We start from the raw sequence: 20,492 nt of genomic DNA on the forward strand, positions 1-20,492 counted from the left end.
TCAACTCTTGAGGTGAATTGACTAAAATGCCCCTCATCGATTCATAATCCCTCTTTTTCAATACACCCGGTGAATTCTTATATTTTTTGGTCACTTGAATTTTTATTGTGTCTATCTCAATTAATTTTCTATTTATATTTGGTCCTCAATGTGTCTTTAAATAGTACTAGTCACAGACCAAAAATAGTACTATTTATAACTCGGAGGTTCGGGGTGTTACACAAAGAATTCAACTTTGAGGGGAAATTGTGAGAGAAATTTAGTATGCATGCATTTAAGTGTTGGATTAATTGTGGAAATGAGTTGAATGAATATTGAAATGCCTTAAATTATGTATTTCAATGGAGAAAGAAACTGGGAAAGATAAAGAAAAAGTGAGTCAAGGCCAAGAGGCGACTACACAACAACTAGTTCATTTTTAAATTTCAATTTGGATTTTGATTTGAATGAATTGTGAAATTAAATTATTTAATTTACGACCTCATTTATATCGAATATTTGAAATAATACAATTTATGTGTTGTTGGCCCAAATGTTGGGAAATTATTTTGAACGTGGATCAATTGCTATTTTGATGTTTGAAAATTGGTTAAAATGGTTTGAAACCACAACAATCGTGATTATTTGTTTGAATTCGTCACTAGCTTGCTTAGTGGGATGAATTGGTTTGAATTCCCTCTCTGGCTAAAGTGTTGAGGTGTGTACCAGTTGAGGATGAATTGGATGAGTACTCATACATTTGTGCTAGCTAGCCTTGGTGTTCCTCATTAGCCTTTGGCTACTGGGATGAATTGGATAATTGGGTCATGATTAAGCTATGTGACATTTCAAAAGAAATTGTTTTGTGATTTGATTTATTTTAAGAAATTTTCTGGCTTTAAAAATAAAGCATAATTTCATATGTGATAACATCTCAATTGATTTAATTTGAGCAATTGTGATTTATTTGCTATTTAATTTATTATTTTCTTAAAGTTGTGCACCACTGAGTCTTTGGCTCAGCGATAGCCTTTTATTGCTGTCGCAGGTAGAGAGATAGATAAAGCAGCAGAGTAGGCTGTTTGTGACTTGAAGTGATCAGCATTTTGGATATTTACTGGGTATATAGATTATACCCTTGTATATTTTCATTTTGATGTATATGTCACTATATGTAAGTGCATAGACTTGAGCAGTTATGTAATAAATTTTATAATTTATTTTTTATCCATGTAAATGTTGTAATATAAACCTCTTGTTTTATTTAATGAAATGCTCAGTTTATTTCAAAAAATAATTTTATGCATTGCTTGAAATGATATTGAATTGAGAATGAATTGAGATGAGAATATTGGAGTTGGGATTTAAATTGTATATTGGAAGTGTTTTTACAAGTTTTTGAAGAATTGTTTTCCCAAATTATAAGCGGCACTCTACTAAATTTTTTGTAAAAATTGTGAAGATTTTAAATTAATTAAAATTTTGATTATAACTTAACTTCAAGTAAAGGTTTTTAATACCTGTTCAACATTTCCCACCACTTTAAAAAGGAATGGAAATTGGGTTAAAATCTCTAGTAGTATATATTAATGGATTATCGGTGGGCAAAGTTCGGTAATTCATTAGGTATGCTACGGGAACATGTTATGCTTTACGAAGAGGTAAGGTGTGATATATTTATATTATTTAAATACATAATGGCAATTTTGTAATTAAGTGGAATGGCAATCTTGTAAATACTTGGACATTAATCATCATTACATTTTGACTAAATATATAATTATATTTAATTTTCATAATCTTAGTTAATTAAATTAATCTTACTTCATTAATTTAATAACTCTCATTTTTTGTCAATATTGAGCCTTCAAATTTAATTGATCAAATTTTGCTCTTATCGGATTTATGTCTGTCTTTTCTATAATACTCGATAAGTCCTTATCCTCCTTAGCTTTGTGCTTATTTCCTTTCATTTCTTTAACTTTTCTAATTTATAACAATACATCAATTAAGTCTTCATTGAGGGTCTTACAGGGTTCTACATGAATTTAAAGTAACACTGAACTCACTGTCCTTTCCCAGTGAGGTCACCCATCACCAGGGCTTGTGCTCATTTAACCGATTTGTATTCCACTTTTTTTATTTTTTTTCAACCTTAATTGATCTTTATTTAATTTAATTATGACTCCTCACTCTAGTTTAAGTGGGTTCCATATATTCTAGCTATCCGAACAGACCTTAGTCACCGAAACAGTGGAATGTACGGAACTGCATACAGTGAGGATGTTACATTTTTAAGGAAAGTGTTCTCTGCATGAAAGTTTTAGCATATTGTCTTATTTTTCATTTCCCGTTGGATTCACATCAATTGGAGTTATGTAGCTCAAGTTATGAGCATTTAACCTCACTGGATTCAAGCTGTCCAGATTCAACACTTAAGGCACAACATCAATTCCTTTAACTTCTTCACCAAATCATTATTATTTCTTAACAATTACACACCAATTAATCATAATATAACCATAATAGCATTAAACAAGCTTCATACCATAAAAACTCTGATTCCCATCTTCCAATTCCAATCAATTTTAAGTTCATAAATCATGTTTACAACTTCATTCGAGCCTATAAACCAAGTTACTTGCATCAAAACACAAAAACCCCTAACTCCATAACCCTTTACTGAAATTCCTTCCATGATATCATACACAATTTCAATCAATTTCTATAGTATTTCTCCACAATCAAACTTAAATTCAATGAATTCACAACTAGTTAAGCTTGAATCACAACTTACCTCAAATTGGCTATCTTCCCTTCTTCATAATTCTTCTAATTTCCTTTAATTTCTTGTTTGCTTTCTTCAATTTAGGGCTTAATTCAAGTTTTTCTCTTGATTTGCTATGGAAATTGTGGGAGAAATTGAGGGTTATGAAGCTTGGAAGGTTCAACAATGGAGGTTTGGTGAGGGAATGGTGGACAGCACAAATGAGAGGAAGAAGAAGATGATGGTGGTGATGGTGAAATGATGTAATTAAATGAGAATTTGTCTTAAATAATCACTTTTGTCTTCTTATAAAATATCCCAAATATTCATAATTATAATTTTAATTATTATTATCACAATTTAAATATTCCATCTATGTCCCATTTAATTTTCATACTTCTTTCAATCAATTAAATCTCATTCTAACACATTAATCTCACTCTTTTTAATTGACATTTCGGTCAAAAGTCAACTCTTCAAGTGAATTGATCAAAATGCCCTTCATTGGGTTATAGTCCATCTTTTTCAAGAATACCGATTAAGTCTATAACCCGATGGTCACTTCGGTTTTTATTCTGCTTATATTAATTAATTTCCATCTCATTTTTAGTCCTCGAGTTGGCTTTGAATAATACTATTCACAGACAAGAAATAGTATTATTCAGAGCTCAGAATTCTCAGGATGTTACAAGACTTGTTACCAAGGGTTGTACTCAGAAGTATGGTATTGACTATAAAGTGACTTTCTCACCAGTTTTAAAAAAAAAAGACTCATTAAGAATTATTATGACACTGGTGACTCATTATGATTTAAAGTTACACCAAATGAATGTAAAAATAGCCTTTCGAAATGGAAAACTTGAAGAAGAAGTTTATGTTGACCAACCTGAAGGTTTCTCAGTTGAAGGAAAAGGCCATATGGTTTGTAAACTTAAGGAATCAATATACAAACTTAAGTAAGCTTCCCACTGGTGGTATATTAAGTTCAATAATAACATAAAGTCTTTTGATTTAAAAAAAAATGTCATTGATCGATGTATATATCTTAAGATCAGTGAGAGTATGTTTATTTTCTTAATTCTATATGTTGATGATATCTTACTTGCTGCAAATGATATGGGCATATTACGTGAGACTAAATATTTTCTCTCAAAGAATTTTGAAGTAAAAGATATAAGAAAGGCATCCTTTGTGATTGCAATAGAAATTTTTTATGATAAATCACAAAAACTGTTAGGATTGTCTCAAAAAGCTTATACTGATAGAATTTTAGAGAGATCTAATATGCATAAATATTCAGCAAGAATTATTCCCACACAGAAAGGGAACAAATTTAGTCTTAATCAATATCCAAAGAATGATATGAAACATAAAGAAATTAAATCAATTCCTTATGCTTTGGTTGTGTGCAATTTGATGTATGCTTATACTTGCACAATTTCTTATCTTTGAATTGATGGAAAGTTGCAAAGAAAGCTTTTATGGTATCTGCAAGGAACTAAATATTACATGCTCATGTAAAGGAGATCTAATCATTTGAAAGTGATTGGATACTCATATTCAGATTTAGTTGAATGTGTTAACAATAAAAGTCTAGTTTAGCTACCTGTTCCTATTAGCTGAAGAAACAGTATCATAGAAAAATGCCAAAAATAGTTTGTCATTGCTTCATCCATTAAGAAAGAAAAATTTATGGCATGCTTTTAAGCTATATTTCATGCATTATGGATGCAGAATTTTATTTCAGGACTTGGGATAATCAACACCATTAACAAGTCATTGAGAATTCATTGTGATAATTCCACATTAGCATTTTCTCCATAATGACAAATATTCCAAAGGTACCAAACATATGGAATCAAAGTATTGTGTCATTAAGGAGGAAGTTCAGAAAAGAGGAGTATTTATTAAGCATAATAGTATTGATCTTATGATAGCATATCTATTAATTAAGGGTTCACAACCTAAGACATTTAAAGAACATTTTCTTATAATGTGTCTTGATTGTATTAACATATAATGTATTGGCTTTGACTCTAAGCTCATTGGTGAGTTTTTAACATACATTAAAGTATTTTTTATTTCTCATGATTGTGTATACATAATATTTTGAGTGAATGATAACAAGAAAAGTCTTTTCAAGACATTATTGTGGACCATGATGTGATATACATATATCTATTATGAACCTACCGTGATAAATTGCTAGTGTTGTGGTATATGGAAGGGAGTATGTGATTAAATAATGTATAACCGCATAACTCATAATTAGTAATTTACTATAGGAAAGTAATTATGAAGTATATTATGAAAATGATTTATTTATTTTATGCGCGCTTGATGTTTATATTATTAAAGTTTATATCACTTGATTATCGTGTCAAGTGGGAGAATGTAAGATTTTGCCTAGTAATTAATATTATCATATGGAAATCAATTCCTTTAATATGAGCCGATATTAATTGATATTTACTTTAGTAAAAAAAATTCTAATAGTATATGGGTTACTTGATAAACGTACTAAATTAAATCTTAAATGTATATATATAGGCTGATTCTTTCTCTACCCATAAAGTCATACACATTCTCTTTCGTAAAGTCATAGATATTAAGGTCATCTCAAAAAAGTCTTTCATTACTAAAATTTTATATGTGAATCAAGAAAGGTCAAAAGAGAGAAATCAATTTATTGAATCAAAGAGTCTCTCTCAATTATTATTATGGATCAATTAAACTCTACATCATGTATACTTTTTAGATCTGTTAGAATTTATTTGTTCAATATGCATTATTAGGGTGATAGTTGAATCTTATGTTTATGATTCACATTATCTTTATGATTATTATGATATGTTGAGAATTATTTTACAAATTGAGGTATAAATTAATTAGTTTGCTATAATTAAGTCAAATTAAACTAAAATATTTAAAAATTATTCAAATTAAGTTAATGAATAGAGAAATTGGATGATAATTTTAGGTTAATAATAATATTTTTTATTATTTGAATATGAAAGATTAAACTAATTAAGAAGCAAAATTTTGATTGTAATTAAAAAATTGAATTGAATAACTATTGTATTACAACTATTTAGGAAATACAGAAATAATTTTTTTGGAGTTGAAATGTCAAAGTTAATTAAGGAGTAAATTTTGGATTTTAATTAAGTAATTAAATTAAAATTAAATAAGAATCATATATAAATTTCCTTTTATGAGGTATTATCTATAAAAGCTATATAAAAATTCATTGCAAGAATTATTGAATTTTGCTATGTATTTTTAACAGGTGACAACTAATGGCTACACAAAAAGAGAATGTAAGGAGAAAGCAGGCTGGCTCCCATTTGGGTACATTAAAAGTAGGGAGCGTGTTCTAGCCAGTAATAATCAGAAAAGTATAATTATGTATTAAATAAATTATTTTTTTTAAATTGACACTCACATACATTTGATTCATTTGAAATCCTATATTACAGGACCAAGGAAAAACTCGCCTGTTTTCTTTATATATATATATAACTTAATTCGTTTTCTCTTTATTGTTATATTTTTACAGCGAAATGAAGTATAAATTTAGGAGGAATATAAAGAAAGAATAAGCTAAGCTCTAATACTGCCGTACGGGATTTTCTTAAATTTATGGCATGCTTTCCGAAAAAATTGGCCAAATTCATATATCAGGTACAAATAGGCTCTTATTAAATTTGAATGCATTAATGATAATTAATATGCAATAATATTAATCAATTTAATTTTTTCGATTACCTATCAAATATTTTGTCCATTGTAACCGAATTGGAAAGGCCATGCTTAACTTTAAAATTTTCTATTTTATTAAGTAATTTTTACGGAAAATTATTAAAAAAAAAAAAAAAAATTACCCTGCGACGCACATCTAAATCTCTAGATAAATATTATAGTTGCAAACATAAGAGTATATATCCCATTCATGCGCTTGATGCATGGACAAGCAAAGAGAGTTTGCCTCCTTACAACTCGAAAAATACATTATCCAAAGACTCGTGAGACTGCAAAAATAAAACCAATCGACTAGCTTTAATGAATAGAATGGAAAAATCTCATCACTGCTCTTTCCAAATCCGCCGTCACCCTAAGCTCCACTTCTTTCGGTCTCCACCAGAGAAGAAAAAAAAGGAGAAAAGAGCCATCAGAAACTTGAGAATAGAAAATAATGGGAAGAGGCCTATAGTAGAAACAATGGGAAAGAAAACAGACCACGGGAGAGGGAAGGTAGAATATTATGTAATTTTTTTTTTAAAGTGGAACCTATTATTATAATTAAAAACATTTTTAATTGAATATTAATGCAATGTTAGCGGTGTTAAGAGAAAAAGCACCACTTTGTTAACAGCATGTAACTCCCGCTCTTATAGTTAAAGAAGACCCTAAACTACATAATAATTTTTTGTAATTTCCTCTAATGTTTAATATCTACATCTATCACGAGATATGTTTTCCTTTAACAAATATGTTCATGTCAAATTTGGATTAATAAAATTTAATCCTTGCTATTAAAACATGGAAGAAATAAAATCATTAATATACCTCCAACTGAGGATTAATATCATCATTCAGAATTTTAGATCAAAATACCAAAACCTGGCATACCATTCCCTAAAATTGATAGTCTTCTCCCTCCTCTACTTCTCAAAAACAGGTAAGGATGCTCAGAATCACAGAAACCAAAAACAATATCCAAACAGAACCACCTGCATATCAAAAATAGTATCCGTCTGTAGAGAACTTCTAATGGAGGCAAGTAATTAAGGAAACTAGTTGTCTTATGCACTGGGATTAGCACATGGGTCTCTACTCAAGCTCAGGAGACCAGCAGAAGGTTCTCCTGTGTATGGAAATTCTTTTCAAAAACAACACTAACATGACTTCTTTATGTTCTAATCCATCATGCAGAATTTCCCGGAAACAGGGCTGCAGATGAGGGTTTGAGTTAACCAGGGATCACAAAATGTGGCTGATCATTGTATGACGTGCAGAAAGATGTGATGTGAACACAAGTTAATGGATTTTCCCAGGAAGAAAATGTGTTCCATATCATACACAAATATGTGCAACTTTTATAGCATTAAGCAAGCAATGGAGAAAGTAAGCAATGGAGCAGTTAAGCATAGAAAGTATTGAGGGTAAAAAGTACGAGGGTAAAATCATTTTTCATGCATAAAATCTGAAATGAGAAACCATCTCATTTTTCATCATCATCACCCCAAGCATCCTTGATCATTTTTTGCCTTGTAACTATGCGATTCTTTCTGGCTTCTTCCTGATTCCTCAACTCTCTAGATCCAAAATTTGTAGAAGGCAGCTTCTGTCCCATTCCTTGTGCAATCAACCTTTGTGCAGTTCTTGTTGATGTCTGTGGCCTTTGGCGAGGAGGTTCCAGATCTGAAAAACGGATGATGTAATTGTGGTTGAGTACCAATTTATTGCAAAAAATAACTTAGGCAAAGAAAACTGTTTTAGTTTCTACCCATTGCCCCATCAAAATAACCCAAAATACAAACATAACTTAGGTTTTCACAATCTCATCTCATATTCCATCCACAACCCCCCACCCCCCCCACCACACCCCACCAGTCCTCTCAAAGACGGAGAATACACCAGCCTATATTATAATATTAGGGAGCCATTAGGGAGCCAAAAGACTTCAATGGAAGTGGTAATATGATGATTCTTATTCAAGAAACCAAGAAGCCATACTCCCAAAATTTCCAAGTAGTGTTGTAAAAGGCAGTAAAGTGCGCCAGGCAAGGCAAGTTGAGGCCCCAACGCCTTGCCTAACTGAGGCGAGGCAACTGAGAAAAGGCAAGCGCCTAAGTCCTTCGAGGCGAAAGGCGATGGGGAGTTGAGGCGATGCCTCTTCAAAGTAACGGACACTTTCACCCTTTTCTTTTTATTTTTTGAGGCGACGCCTCTTCAAAGTAATGGACACTTTCTCCCTTTTTTTCATTCTTTTGTTTTATGCTGTTAAAAAAAAAAGAAAAAAAGGGAGAAAGTGTCCGTTACTAAACTGAGAAAAGGCAAGCGCCTAAGTCCTTCGAGGCGAGAGGCGATGGGGAGTTGAGGCAATGCCTCTTCAAAGTAATGGACACTTTCTCCCTTTTTTTCTTTTTCTTTTAACAGCATAAAACAAAAGAAAACCCTAAAGTAGCTCCACTTTACGCAACCAACAGAGAGCAGAACACAAAGAAAAACAAAGCAGACCAAGGAAACAAAGCAACTAAGTATTTTCTTCCTTTCTTTCTTTCATCTTCACATTCTTCCCCCTCTCTCTCTCCTATACTCTTCTTCTATTTTCTTCTCCTCTCACCTGCACTACACAACCTAAGTTTTTTCTTCTTCTTCTTTCTCTCTTCCTCCTCCTCTTATTCTCTTCTTCTACAGTCCATTCTTCACGCCAGCAGGACCAGACTTCCCAGCGCTTCATATGTTTTTTTGTTTCTTTTTTTTTTTTTTTTTTTGTTAAATGGGTAGGGTAATATGTTTTTTTTTTCAAATGGGTATTGTTGTGATATGCTTTATTAAATGGGTATTGATGTTCTTGCTATGATGTGTAATTGCGTAAATTATTGAAAAAATCGATTGTTTAATACTTTAATTTCTTATGTGCTTGAATTGGGGCAGCATTGATATTGATATTTGATAGCTTTTATCGATATTTCATAGCTTTTATCGCTCATAAATTCTTGTATATGTCTTGAATTGAGACAGCCTTGATAGTTGTTTATATGTCTCATTGAACTCAAATGTGACATGAATTCTTCTATATGTTGCTTTTGTTGCTAGTATTGTAAATGCTTTCTAAATATACCAAGCATGTTTTCGAGGAGCTTATGTTTGTTAAATTTTATGTCCATCTACTTGTTGGAAGTTGAAAGTTGTTACGCATTATAGGAGAAAGTATAAGAAGAAGGCAGGGGATAATGTGTAAACAGTAGTGCGAAAAGTCAAATCAAATAGTTAGTGAATGGAGGGAAACTCAGTTAGAGTTTGTTAGAGGTTTGTTTCTAGACGCAGTTACCTATTGGCAGGAACTGCAGTATACAAGAGATGAGATAGCTCCTGTATTATTCATTCAAGAATCTGAATCAATAATATACAATCTCCTCTCCTAAATTCTCTCTTCCTAATTCTCTCTTTCTTCTCTTCTTTTTTCTATTCTTCTTATCAATCTTTGTTAGGGTTGCTATCCTAAAATTTGGTATCAGAACCTTGATTTGGGAGTGTTTCTTTGGGATCGCAAGGATAACAAGATCTGCTGTTGTGAGTCAAGAAAGTGTGAGGCTAGTGGAATTAGAGGAGCAGTTGAGATCTGTTCAGCTGGATTCTCGGGATACAAGGAAAGAGATAGAAGTATTGAAAAATTGGGCTCAGATCTAAGATGGAGGTGGTGAAAGCTTCAGTTAATTATGTGGAAGATTTGAAAACTCTAATTTGGGGCTTGAGGAAGGATCTTGGAAAGGAAAGTTGTTCTGGTTCTCAAGAAAACACTGTGGTAGTTAGTAAGGGGATTTTCCCAAATCCTCAAAAGACAAATCTGCCTAATTTGGGAAAGGACCAAGCCAGCTCAGAATCTTTTGGGCATTCAGGTAATCTTGACAAGATTTTACCTAAAATTGAACTTAGTACTTTTGATGGTGTTGATCTAAGGGTATGGATTAGGAAATGTCTCAAATATTTTGAAGTGTATTGGGTGCCTAGGGAAAAAAATGGTGGGAATTGCAAGTCTTTATATGTCTGGGAAGGCAGATTCTTGGTTTAATAACTAGGTTAGGAGTAAGAAGGATAGTTCTTGGGAGGTTTTTGAGGAGGCACTGTGTAGGAGATTTGGGGATCAAATATTGGAGATAACGTAGAGGAATTCATGAAACTAAGGCAAGAGGGGAGTGTAGATGAATACCAAGATAAATTTGAGGATCTTTACCTGATTTGGGGGAATCCTATTTCCTACCATGATTTATTGGTGGATTGAGGGATGAGATTAGACCTATGGTAAGAATGTTGAGGCCCACCAACCTTATTCATGCATTTAAAGCAGCCAAACTTCAAGAACTACTCATCTTGAATACTGGGAAGTCCAATTACCACCTCAAAAATCATTCAAGTCAATTCAAATCTGTCACTTCAACCTATAGCCCTTCCATAACCTATAAAACAGCACCATTCCATCAAGATTTCACTTGTGTAACCAAACCCCCAAATAACTCAACCCAAAGTACTAAACCAGTCACTATAGCCAGTAAAACTCCTACAACCACCACCAGTAGCCAAAACTCATCTGTTAATCAAAACCCATCTCAGTCTAAGCCTATGTAGCAAACCAACTTAACAGAACTCCAAAGCCTTGTTTCAAATGTGGTGAAAGATATTTTCTAGGCCATCAGTGCAAGCAGAAATTTGTGATGAGTATGCATGCTGATAAGGCAGAATATGAAGAGCTGGAGCAGGACTTGTATGTTCCTGAGGAAGGGGAAGAAATAGGAGATGTGCAACAGGAAATTACACGATCAGTTCATGCCATGGAAGGAAGGCAGGGGATTGATACCATAAGAATCATTAGCGGTAATAAGGGTATGCAGTTGATGATTTTGGTAGACAATAGGAGTACTGATAGTTTTGTGGATGAGAAAGTGGCTAAAGGCTTGAAATTACCATTGGTTCATATTCCAGTGTCAGTAATTACAGTTGCAGATGGCCGGAAGATACCATGCTCTACTCTATGTTTAGAATTCCAATGGAAAATAGGGAAGCACAAATTTTCTTTCCCAATGAAGGTGTTAGATCTGGGAGGTTTTGATGTGATATTAGGAGTGGATTGGATGAAAAGTTTCAATCCAATCCTCTTTTTTAACCTGCAAGTTACTTTGTTGAAGGATGGGAACCCAATCACTCTACAAGGCATCAATGAAGGGAGTGTGACTAATAAGATGATGATTTGTTAGGAATTGCAGCAGTTCATGCAGAAGAAAGGGACTGATTTTCATTCTCAGCTCTTTTGCATTGATTTCAGTACCATGCAAGGGCAGCAACATGGTGTGAATTCAGAAGGTTCCAGTCATCAGTTGGCAAGTATTTCAAGAGGTAATGTTGCTCCTGAGATTCAAAAACTTTTAAGCAAATATTCTATGGTGCTAGGAACCTAAAACACTTCCACCCTTTCAAAATTATAACCATAATACCTTTGCTTCCAAACACCAAACCTATCAATGTTAGACACTATAGGTATCCCCAGTATCAAAAGACAGAAATTGAGAAGTGTGGAAAGAGATGATTCTCCTTAATTTCAATTAATCTGTATATGGGTATATATATATACAATTGATTCCCATAATTATATTCTACTAATTAGGAAAAAAATCCTAAATAGGAATACAGAATATACAGAGAAATAATATAGTGATTGACTTTCCATAACACTCCTCCTCAAGTTGGAGCATAGATGTTAATCATGCCCAACTTGTTACAAATGTAGTCAATCCTAGCTCCATCCAGAACTTTTGTGAAAATATCTCCTAACTGCTCTCCAGTTTTGATGTATCTTGTTGAGATAATCTGTTGTTGAATCTTTTCACGAACAAAGTGACAATCAATCTCAATATGTTTAGTCTGCTCATGAAACACCGGATTAGAAGCAATATGGAGAGCAGCTTGATTATCACACCACAATTTCGCAGGCAGGGAGGTCTTAAAACATGTCTCATCTAGTAATTGAAGTATCCACATTACCTCACATACTGATTGTGCCATGGCTCTGTATTCGGATTCAGCACTAGATCGAGAAACTACATTGCTTCTCCAAGACACTAAATTTCCTCTAACAAAAACGCAATATCCAATAATTGACCTCCTGTCAACCTTAGATCCAGCATAGTCGGCATCTAAAAAACATTCAACATTCAAATACCCATGATTACCATATAAAAAACCTCTTCCTGGAGCGCCCTTCAGATAACACAAGATTTGTCCCAAAGCTTCCCAATAAGCAATAGTTGGGGAAGACATAAACTGACTTACCACACTAACGGCATAAGCAATGTCAGGACGAGTGACTGTAAGGTAGTTCAATTTTCCTATTAATCTCCTGTATCTCTCTGGATCTTCAAACAACTCACTATCCCCTGCTAACAGTTGTAAATTTGGAGTCATTGGTGTACTACAAGGCTTAGCACCTAATTTTTCTGTCTCTGTCAATAGATCGAGGACATATTTTCTTTGAGACAAGAAAATACCCTTGTTACTTCTCATAACTTCAATACCCAAGAAATACTTTAACAATTCCAAGTCTTTGGTCTGAAACTGGGTTTGGATGAAGGTTTTAAGAGATGAAATATCTGCAGAGTCACTCCCAGTGATGACAATGTCATCCACATAGACTCCCAGGAGAATTAGACCAGCCTCAGATTGCCTATAAAATACTGAGTGATCACACTTACTCTTTTGTATACTAAATTCCTGTACTGCTTCATTGAATCTCCTAAACTAGGCCCTAGGACTTTGTTTCAAGCCATAAAGAGACTTCCGAAGCCTACAAACTTTACTCAACTCCCCCTGAGCAACAAACCCAGTTGGTTGCTCCATATACACCTCCTCCTGAAGATCACCATGAAGAAAAGCATTCTTGATATCCAATTGGTGCAGGGGGCCAATCATATGTAGCTGCTAAAGAGATAAACAAGCGAACAGAAGTAAGTTTAGCTACAGAAGAAAAAATGTCAACCCCATATGTCCAAGCATATCCTTTTACTATAAGGCGTGCTTTTAACCTAGCCACAGAACCATCAGGATTTACCTTTACTGTAAATACCCATTTGCAACCAATAGTAGGCAAAGGCAACAGTTCCCATATACTATTAGCATCTAAAGCCTCCATTTCCTCTTTCATAGCAGCACACGAGCCAGGATGAGACAGTGCCTCACCAACAGTATTAGGATAGGAACAGAGTGTAAAGAAGTAACAAAACACCGAGAACTAGAAGACAATTGATTATAAGAAACAAAAGAAGAGATAGGGTAAGTACATGAACATTTACCTTTACGAAAAGCAATGGGTAATGTAGAAAGAGATGATTCTCATATATTTCAATTAATCTGTACATGGGTATTTATATACAATTGATTCCTATAATTGTGTTATACTAATTAGGAAGAAATCCTAAATAAGAAATCCTAAATAGGAATACAGAATACAGAATATACACAGAAATAATATAATGATTGACTTTCCATAACACTCCCCCTCAAGTTGGAGCATAGATGTTAATCATGCCCAACTTGTTACAAATGTAGTCAATCTTAGCTCCATTCAGAGCTTTTGTGAAAATATCTCCTAACTGCTCTCCAGTTTTGATATGTCCTGTTGAGATGATCTGTTGTTGAATCTTTTCACGAACAAAGTGACAATCAATCTCAATATGTTTGGTCCGCTCATGAAATACCGGATTAGAAGCAATATAGAGAGCAGCTTGATTATCACACCACAATTTCGCAGGCAGGGGGGTCTTAAAACCTGTCTCATCTAGTAATTGAAATATCCACATTACCTCACATACTGATTGTGCCATGGCTCTGTATTCGGATTCAGCACTAGATCGAGAAACTACACTCTGCTTCTTGCTTTTCCAAGACACCAAATTTCCTCCAACAAAAACGCAATATCCAAAGAGTTGACCTCCTATCAACCTTAGATCCAAATTTCGGCATCGAAAAACATTCAACATTTAAATGCCCATGATTACCATATAACAAACCTCTTCCCCGAGCTCCTTGAGATAGCACAAGATTTGTCCCAAGGCTTCCCAATGAGCAACGGTTGGGGAAGACATAAAGCGACTTACCACACTAACGGCATAAGCAATGTCGGGACGAGTGACAAGAAGGTAGTTCAATTTTCCTACCAATCTCCTGTATCTCTCGGATCTTCAAACAACTCACTATCCCCGCTATGATTTGTAAATTTGGAGTCATTGGTGCACTACAAGGCTTAGCACCTAATTTTCCTGTCTCTGTCAATAGATCAAGGACATATTTTCTTTGAGATAAGAAAATACCCTTCTTACTTCTCATAACTTCAATACCCAAAAAATACTTTAATAATCCCAAGTCTTTGGTCTGAAACTGGGTTTGGAGGAAGATTTTAAGAGATGAAATATCTGCAGAGTCACTCCCAGTGATGATAATGTCATCCACATAGACTACCAGGAGAATTAGACCAGCCTCAGATTGCTTATAAAATACTGAGTGATCACACTTACTCTTTTGCATACCAAATTCCTGTACTGCTTCACTGAATCTCCCAAACCAGGCCCTAGGACTTTGTTTCAAGCCATAAAGAGACTTACGAAGCCTACAAACTTTACCCAACTCCCCCTGAGCAACAAACCCAGGTGGTTGCTCCATATACACCTCCTCCTGAAGATCACCATGAAGGAAGGCATTCTTGATATCCAATTGGTGCAGGGGCCAATCATATGTAGCTGCTAAAGAGATAAACAAGCGAACAGAAGTAAGTTTAGCTACAGGAGAAAAAGTGTCAGAGTAATAAACCCCATATGTCTGAGCATATCCTTTTGCTACAAGGCGTGCTTTTAATCTAGCCACAGAACCATCAGGATTTACCTTTCAGAATACCCATTTGCAACCAATAGCTTTCTTACCAGTGGGCAAAGGCAACAGTTCCCATGTACCATTAGCATCTAAAGCCTCAATTTCCTCTTTCATAGCAGCACACTAGCCAGGATGAGACAGTGCCTCACCAACAGTATTAGGGATGGGAATAGAGTCTAAAGAAATAACAAAACACCGAGAACAAGAAGACAATTGATTATAAGAAACAAAAGAAGAGATAGGGTAAGTACATGAACGTTTACCTTTACGAAGAGCAATGGGTAAGTCTAGATCAGAATCATGATCAGTATGAGGTACAGGATCTCCCAACGAAGTAGCTGGTGGAGGATCTGAGTCAGGAATCTCCAATCTCCTGGAATAAACATGAACAACGGGAGGCCGAGTAGGTCTAGAGACGGAAGAAATAGGCTGTGAGAGAGGACTAGACATTGGTTGGACAGTATATATTAAGATATCATCTTCCTCCCCCTGACTCTCATACACAGATGATTGAGAAAAAAATAGAGTGGACTCAAAAAATGTGACATCTGCAGAAACAAGATAACGATTAAGAGTAGGAGAGAAACAACGGTACCCTTTTTGGATCCGGGAGTACCCAAGGAAGACACATTTGAGAGACTTTGGATCCAATTTAGTAACTCATGGACGAACATCACGTACAAAACAAGTACAACCAAAAATACGGGGTTCAACGGGAAACAAAGATTTTGTAGGGAACAAAGCAGTATAAGGAATATCCCCATTAAGGACAGAAGAAGGCATACGATTGATCAAAAAACATGCCGTAGAAACTGCATCCGCCCAAAAGTGTTTAGGAACTTTCATCTGAAAAAGAAGAGCACGAATTACCTCAAGAAGATGCCGATTTTTTCTTTCGGCCACGCCATTTTGGGATGGGATATCCACACAGGAAGACTGATGAAGAATGCCATTTTGTGTTATATAAGACTGAAATTGTCTTTGAAAAATATTCTTTAGCATTGTCACTTCTTAATATGCGCCGAAATATTAAATTGAGTTTTGATTTCATTACAAAAGGCACAAAAGATAGAAAACAACTCGAACGATTCTTCATTAAATATAACGGGTAACACGAGTAATCATCAACAAAAGTAACAAAATAACGAAATCCAGTTTAGAAATGTAACAAGGACCCCAAACATCGAATGAACTAACTCAAAAGGGGATAAAGCCGTTTATTGACTCTAGACACGAAGGCAAGCGATGATGTTTTGCAAACCGACACGACTCACATTCTAGTCGATAAAGATCAAATCGAGGACACAACTTCTTCATGGTAGACAAAGAAGGATGACCCAATCTACAATGAGCTTCAAGAGGTGTTAAGGTATCGAGCAAACAAGCGATCGCGGTATATGATTTTCCGAATGTAGAGACCACGACTCACGTCCTCTACCAATAATGCCCGTCGTAAGATCCTCAAACAAACACCGATCGAAAAAAGGAAATAGAACAATTTAAGGTACGAGTAAGTTTACTAACGAAAGTAGATTAAAAGAGAAATTTGGTAGACACAAAGCAGATGACAAAGAAATTGACGAAGTCGGATTTTGATTCGAACCCATGACACAAGAAGTAGAACCTTCACTAAAGTAATGAGAGGAAGTGGGATTAGACGAAAAGTAGATAGAAGACTAGAATTACTGTCATGTGATCTGTTGCACCGTAATCAATAACCCATTTGGATGAGGAAGACACAAGGCATGTAGTGGATTTACGACTCGTGATCGCGATGATAGGGAACCGTAGGCTTTAGAGATGCACGATCTTTGGGAAAAGCGTGCAAAATCCTCTGCGAATACCAAAACAGTTTTCTCGGAGGAAGATCTCAGTAAAATCCTCTGCTGCCATATTTGCCATCTGTGATCGCTGATTTTCCTCTGAAGTTGCGGACAATTATATTTTGTATGGCGGGCTCATGACAATAATAACAAATGACTCCTCTTGAGTCTGATTAGAACTAGCCTCTCCATTACGCTGATTACTTACATTTGCTGTAATTCCTCCTCTACTTCCTCTTTTATTACCACTGTTGTCCATTTGGATTACGGCTAATAAGAGCACTCTTGCATTTGTGAAGATTGCGTACTCTTTGTCCGAAGGACACGTGAGAATGTATCATGCAAAGAGGAAATCTCAGAACTGGAAAGAATCTGAGATTTAGCAGTCTCATACTCTGACGGAAGGCCAGCAAGAAAACTCATAACAGACCGATTGCTCCGTTGGGCTCTTGAACTTTCACATCGTAACTAAAAGGCAACAATACATTAAGTTCCTCATATACCGTTTAAAATCCATAAAATAAGCCGTGAGAGACTTATTCTCTTTCTCAAAGCGGTAGAATGCCTTACAAACATCATAAATACGGAGATATTCCCTTTACGAATCTGAGAAAATCTAAGTAATCCATCAATTCCTTAACAAATTCACGGTGATTAATTAAACTAATTACCTCACTTTGTGAATCGAGTTCATTTGCAAAAACAACCGAGCATCCTCCCTTAGCCAAGTTTGTTGTGTATCATCAGTAGGTGGATCTTTAGTAAGGTGATCATCCTTATCAATGCTACGCAAATAGACCCTAACAGTCTTACTCCACTCCAGATAATTCGAACCATTAAGTTTGTGTTCCGTGATCTTAGTCATCATCGGAATCACATCAGAAATAACATTCTTATTGTCTGCCATTTGTTGAGACAAAGAAAACTAACCAAACGCTTAATCCAAAGTCTTGTGACAACAAAATAATCCAAAATCACAAATCAAGCAAATACCGAAATAGGATCCGAGAGCCAAACCTCGAAGTCCTTTAATGGTGTCTTGGATCGTGCAACAAAGACACGGTGGTGGAATGAGGGGATTGAGGCGACGCTGACAATGTTGATCGGAGTCGAAATGGCCGGTCGGCGGCCAAGGTCTCTCCAGAGCTGGGTGGTGAGAACAAATAATCACCCTAGATAGATGACCTGCTCTGATACCATGTAGAAAGAGATGATTCTCATATATTTCAATTAATCTGTACATGGGTATTTATATACAATTGATTCCTATAATTGTGTTATACTAATTAGGAAGAAATCCTAAATAAGAAATCCTAAATAGGAATACAGAATACAGAATATACACAGAAATAATATAATGATTGACTTTCCATAACAGGTAAGTCTAGGTCAGAATCATTATCAGTATGAGGTACAAGATCTCCCAACGAAGTAGCTGGTGTAGGATCTGAGTTAGGAATCTCCAATCTCCTGGAATAAACATGAACAACAGGAGGTCGAGTAGGTTTAGAGACAGAAGGAACAGGCTATGGGAGAAGACTAGACATTGGTTGGACAGTATATATTAAGAGATCATCCTCCTCCCCCTGACTCTCATACACAGATGATTAAGGAAAAAATAGAGTGGACTCAAAAAATGTGACATCTGCAGAAACACGATAACGATTAAGAGCAGGAGAGAAACAGCGGTACCCTTTTTGGAGCCAGGAGTACCCAAGGAAGACACATTTGAGAGACTTTGAATCTAATTTAGTAACCTGTGGACGAACATCACGCACAAAACAGGTACAATAAAAAATACGAGGTTCAATAGGGAGCAAAGATTTTGTTGGAAACAAAGTAGCATAAGGAATATCCCCATTAAGGACAGAAGACGGCATACGATTGATCAAAAAACATGCCGTAGAAACTGCATCCGCCCAAAAGTGTTTAGGAACTTTCATCTGAAAAAAAAGAGCACGAGTTACCTCAAGAAGATGCTAATTTTTTCTTTCAGCCATGCCATTTTAGGATGAGATATCCACACAGAAAGACTGATGAAGAATGCCATTTTGTGTCATATAAGACTGAAATTATGCTGAAAAATATTCTTTGGCATTGTCACATCTTAATATACGCACAGAAATATTAAATTGAGTTTTGATTTCATTACAAAAGGCACGAAAGATAGAAACAACTCAGAATGATTCTTCATTAAATATAACCAGGTAACACGAGAGTAATCATCAACAAAAACAAAAAAATAACGAAATCCAGTTTTAGAAGTAGCAGAACAAGGACCCCAAACATCAGAATGAACCAACTCAAAAGGGGTTGAAGCCCGTTTATTAACTCTAGACACAGAAGGCAAACGATGATGTTTTGCAAACTGACACGACTCACATTCTAGTATTGATAAAGACTGAAACTGAGGACGCAGCTTCTTCATGGTAGACAAAGAAGGATTGCCCAATCTACAATGAGCTTCAAGAGGTGTTAAGGTACTGGAGCAAACAAGCGACCGCGGTACATGATTTTCCAGAATGTAGAGACCACCTGACTCATGTAGAAAGAGATGATTCTCCTTAATTTTAATTAATCTGTACATGGGTATATATATACAATTGATTCCTATAATTGTGTTCTACTAATTAGGAAAAAATCCTAAATAAGAAATTCTAAATAGGAATACAGAATACAGAATATACAGAGAAATAATATAGTGATTGACTTTCCATAATACCTACAAACTGAAGTTGCCTCCTACAGCAGCAATTCACCCTGTTTTCCATGCCTCTTGTTAATGAAGAAGTTAGGAGATCAAGTGGTTCCTCAGTTGCAACTGCCAACTTTTCAAGACGAGGAAGTTATAGTGGCTCCTAAAAAAATCCTTCAATCTAGGACTATTACCAAAAACAACCAGTCTATGGTTCAGGACCTCAATAAATGGACCAATTTGCCACTAGAGGATGCTACTTGGGAAGACAGAGCTTTTATTCAACGCCAATTTCCTGACTTGTAATATTCTTGGGGACAAGAATGCTCTCGAAGGGGAGGTATTACGAAGAAGGTAGGGGATAATGTGTAAACAGTAGTGAGAAAAATCAAATAGTTAGTGAATGGAGAGTAACTCAATTAGAGCTTGTTAGAGGTTTATTTCTAGAAGCAGTTACCTTTTGGCCGGAACTACAATACATAAGAGATGAGATAATTCTGGCACTATTCATTCAAGAATCTGAATCAATAATACAATCTCCTCTCCTTCTCTCTTGAATTCTCTTTTCCTAATTCTCTCTTTCTTC

The 20,492-nt window shown here is 35.1% G+C and overlaps 1 protein-coding gene across 4 annotated transcripts in view; it reads right to left on the reverse strand.

Moving 5' to 3' along the window:
• Positions 1-6,639: 6,639 nt before the first annotated feature.
• LOC110671169 (uncharacterized) overlaps positions 6,640-20,492 on the reverse strand; it is a 76,113-nt gene continuing 62,260 nt past the window's right edge. For 2 of the 4 annotated variants that reach the window (XM_058148561.1, XM_021833547.2), the window contains exon 7: positions 7,777-8,170. In XM_058148561.1, the coding sequence (XP_058004544.1) occupies positions 7,971-8,170 (200 nt within the window). In that variant the 3' untranslated portion in view covers positions 7,777-7,970. Of the gene's footprint in view, positions 6,882-7,776; positions 8,171-20,492 lie in introns of those variants that run through there. The other 2 variants (XM_021833556.2, XR_009149499.1) reach the window with 2 other exon arrangements.

The sequence above is a fragment of the Hevea brasiliensis genome, chromosome 6 (assembly GCF_030052815.1).
Source record: "Hevea brasiliensis isolate MT/VB/25A 57/8 chromosome 6, ASM3005281v1, whole genome shotgun sequence".
NCBI lineage: Eukaryota > Viridiplantae > Streptophyta > Magnoliopsida > Malpighiales > Euphorbiaceae > Hevea > Hevea brasiliensis.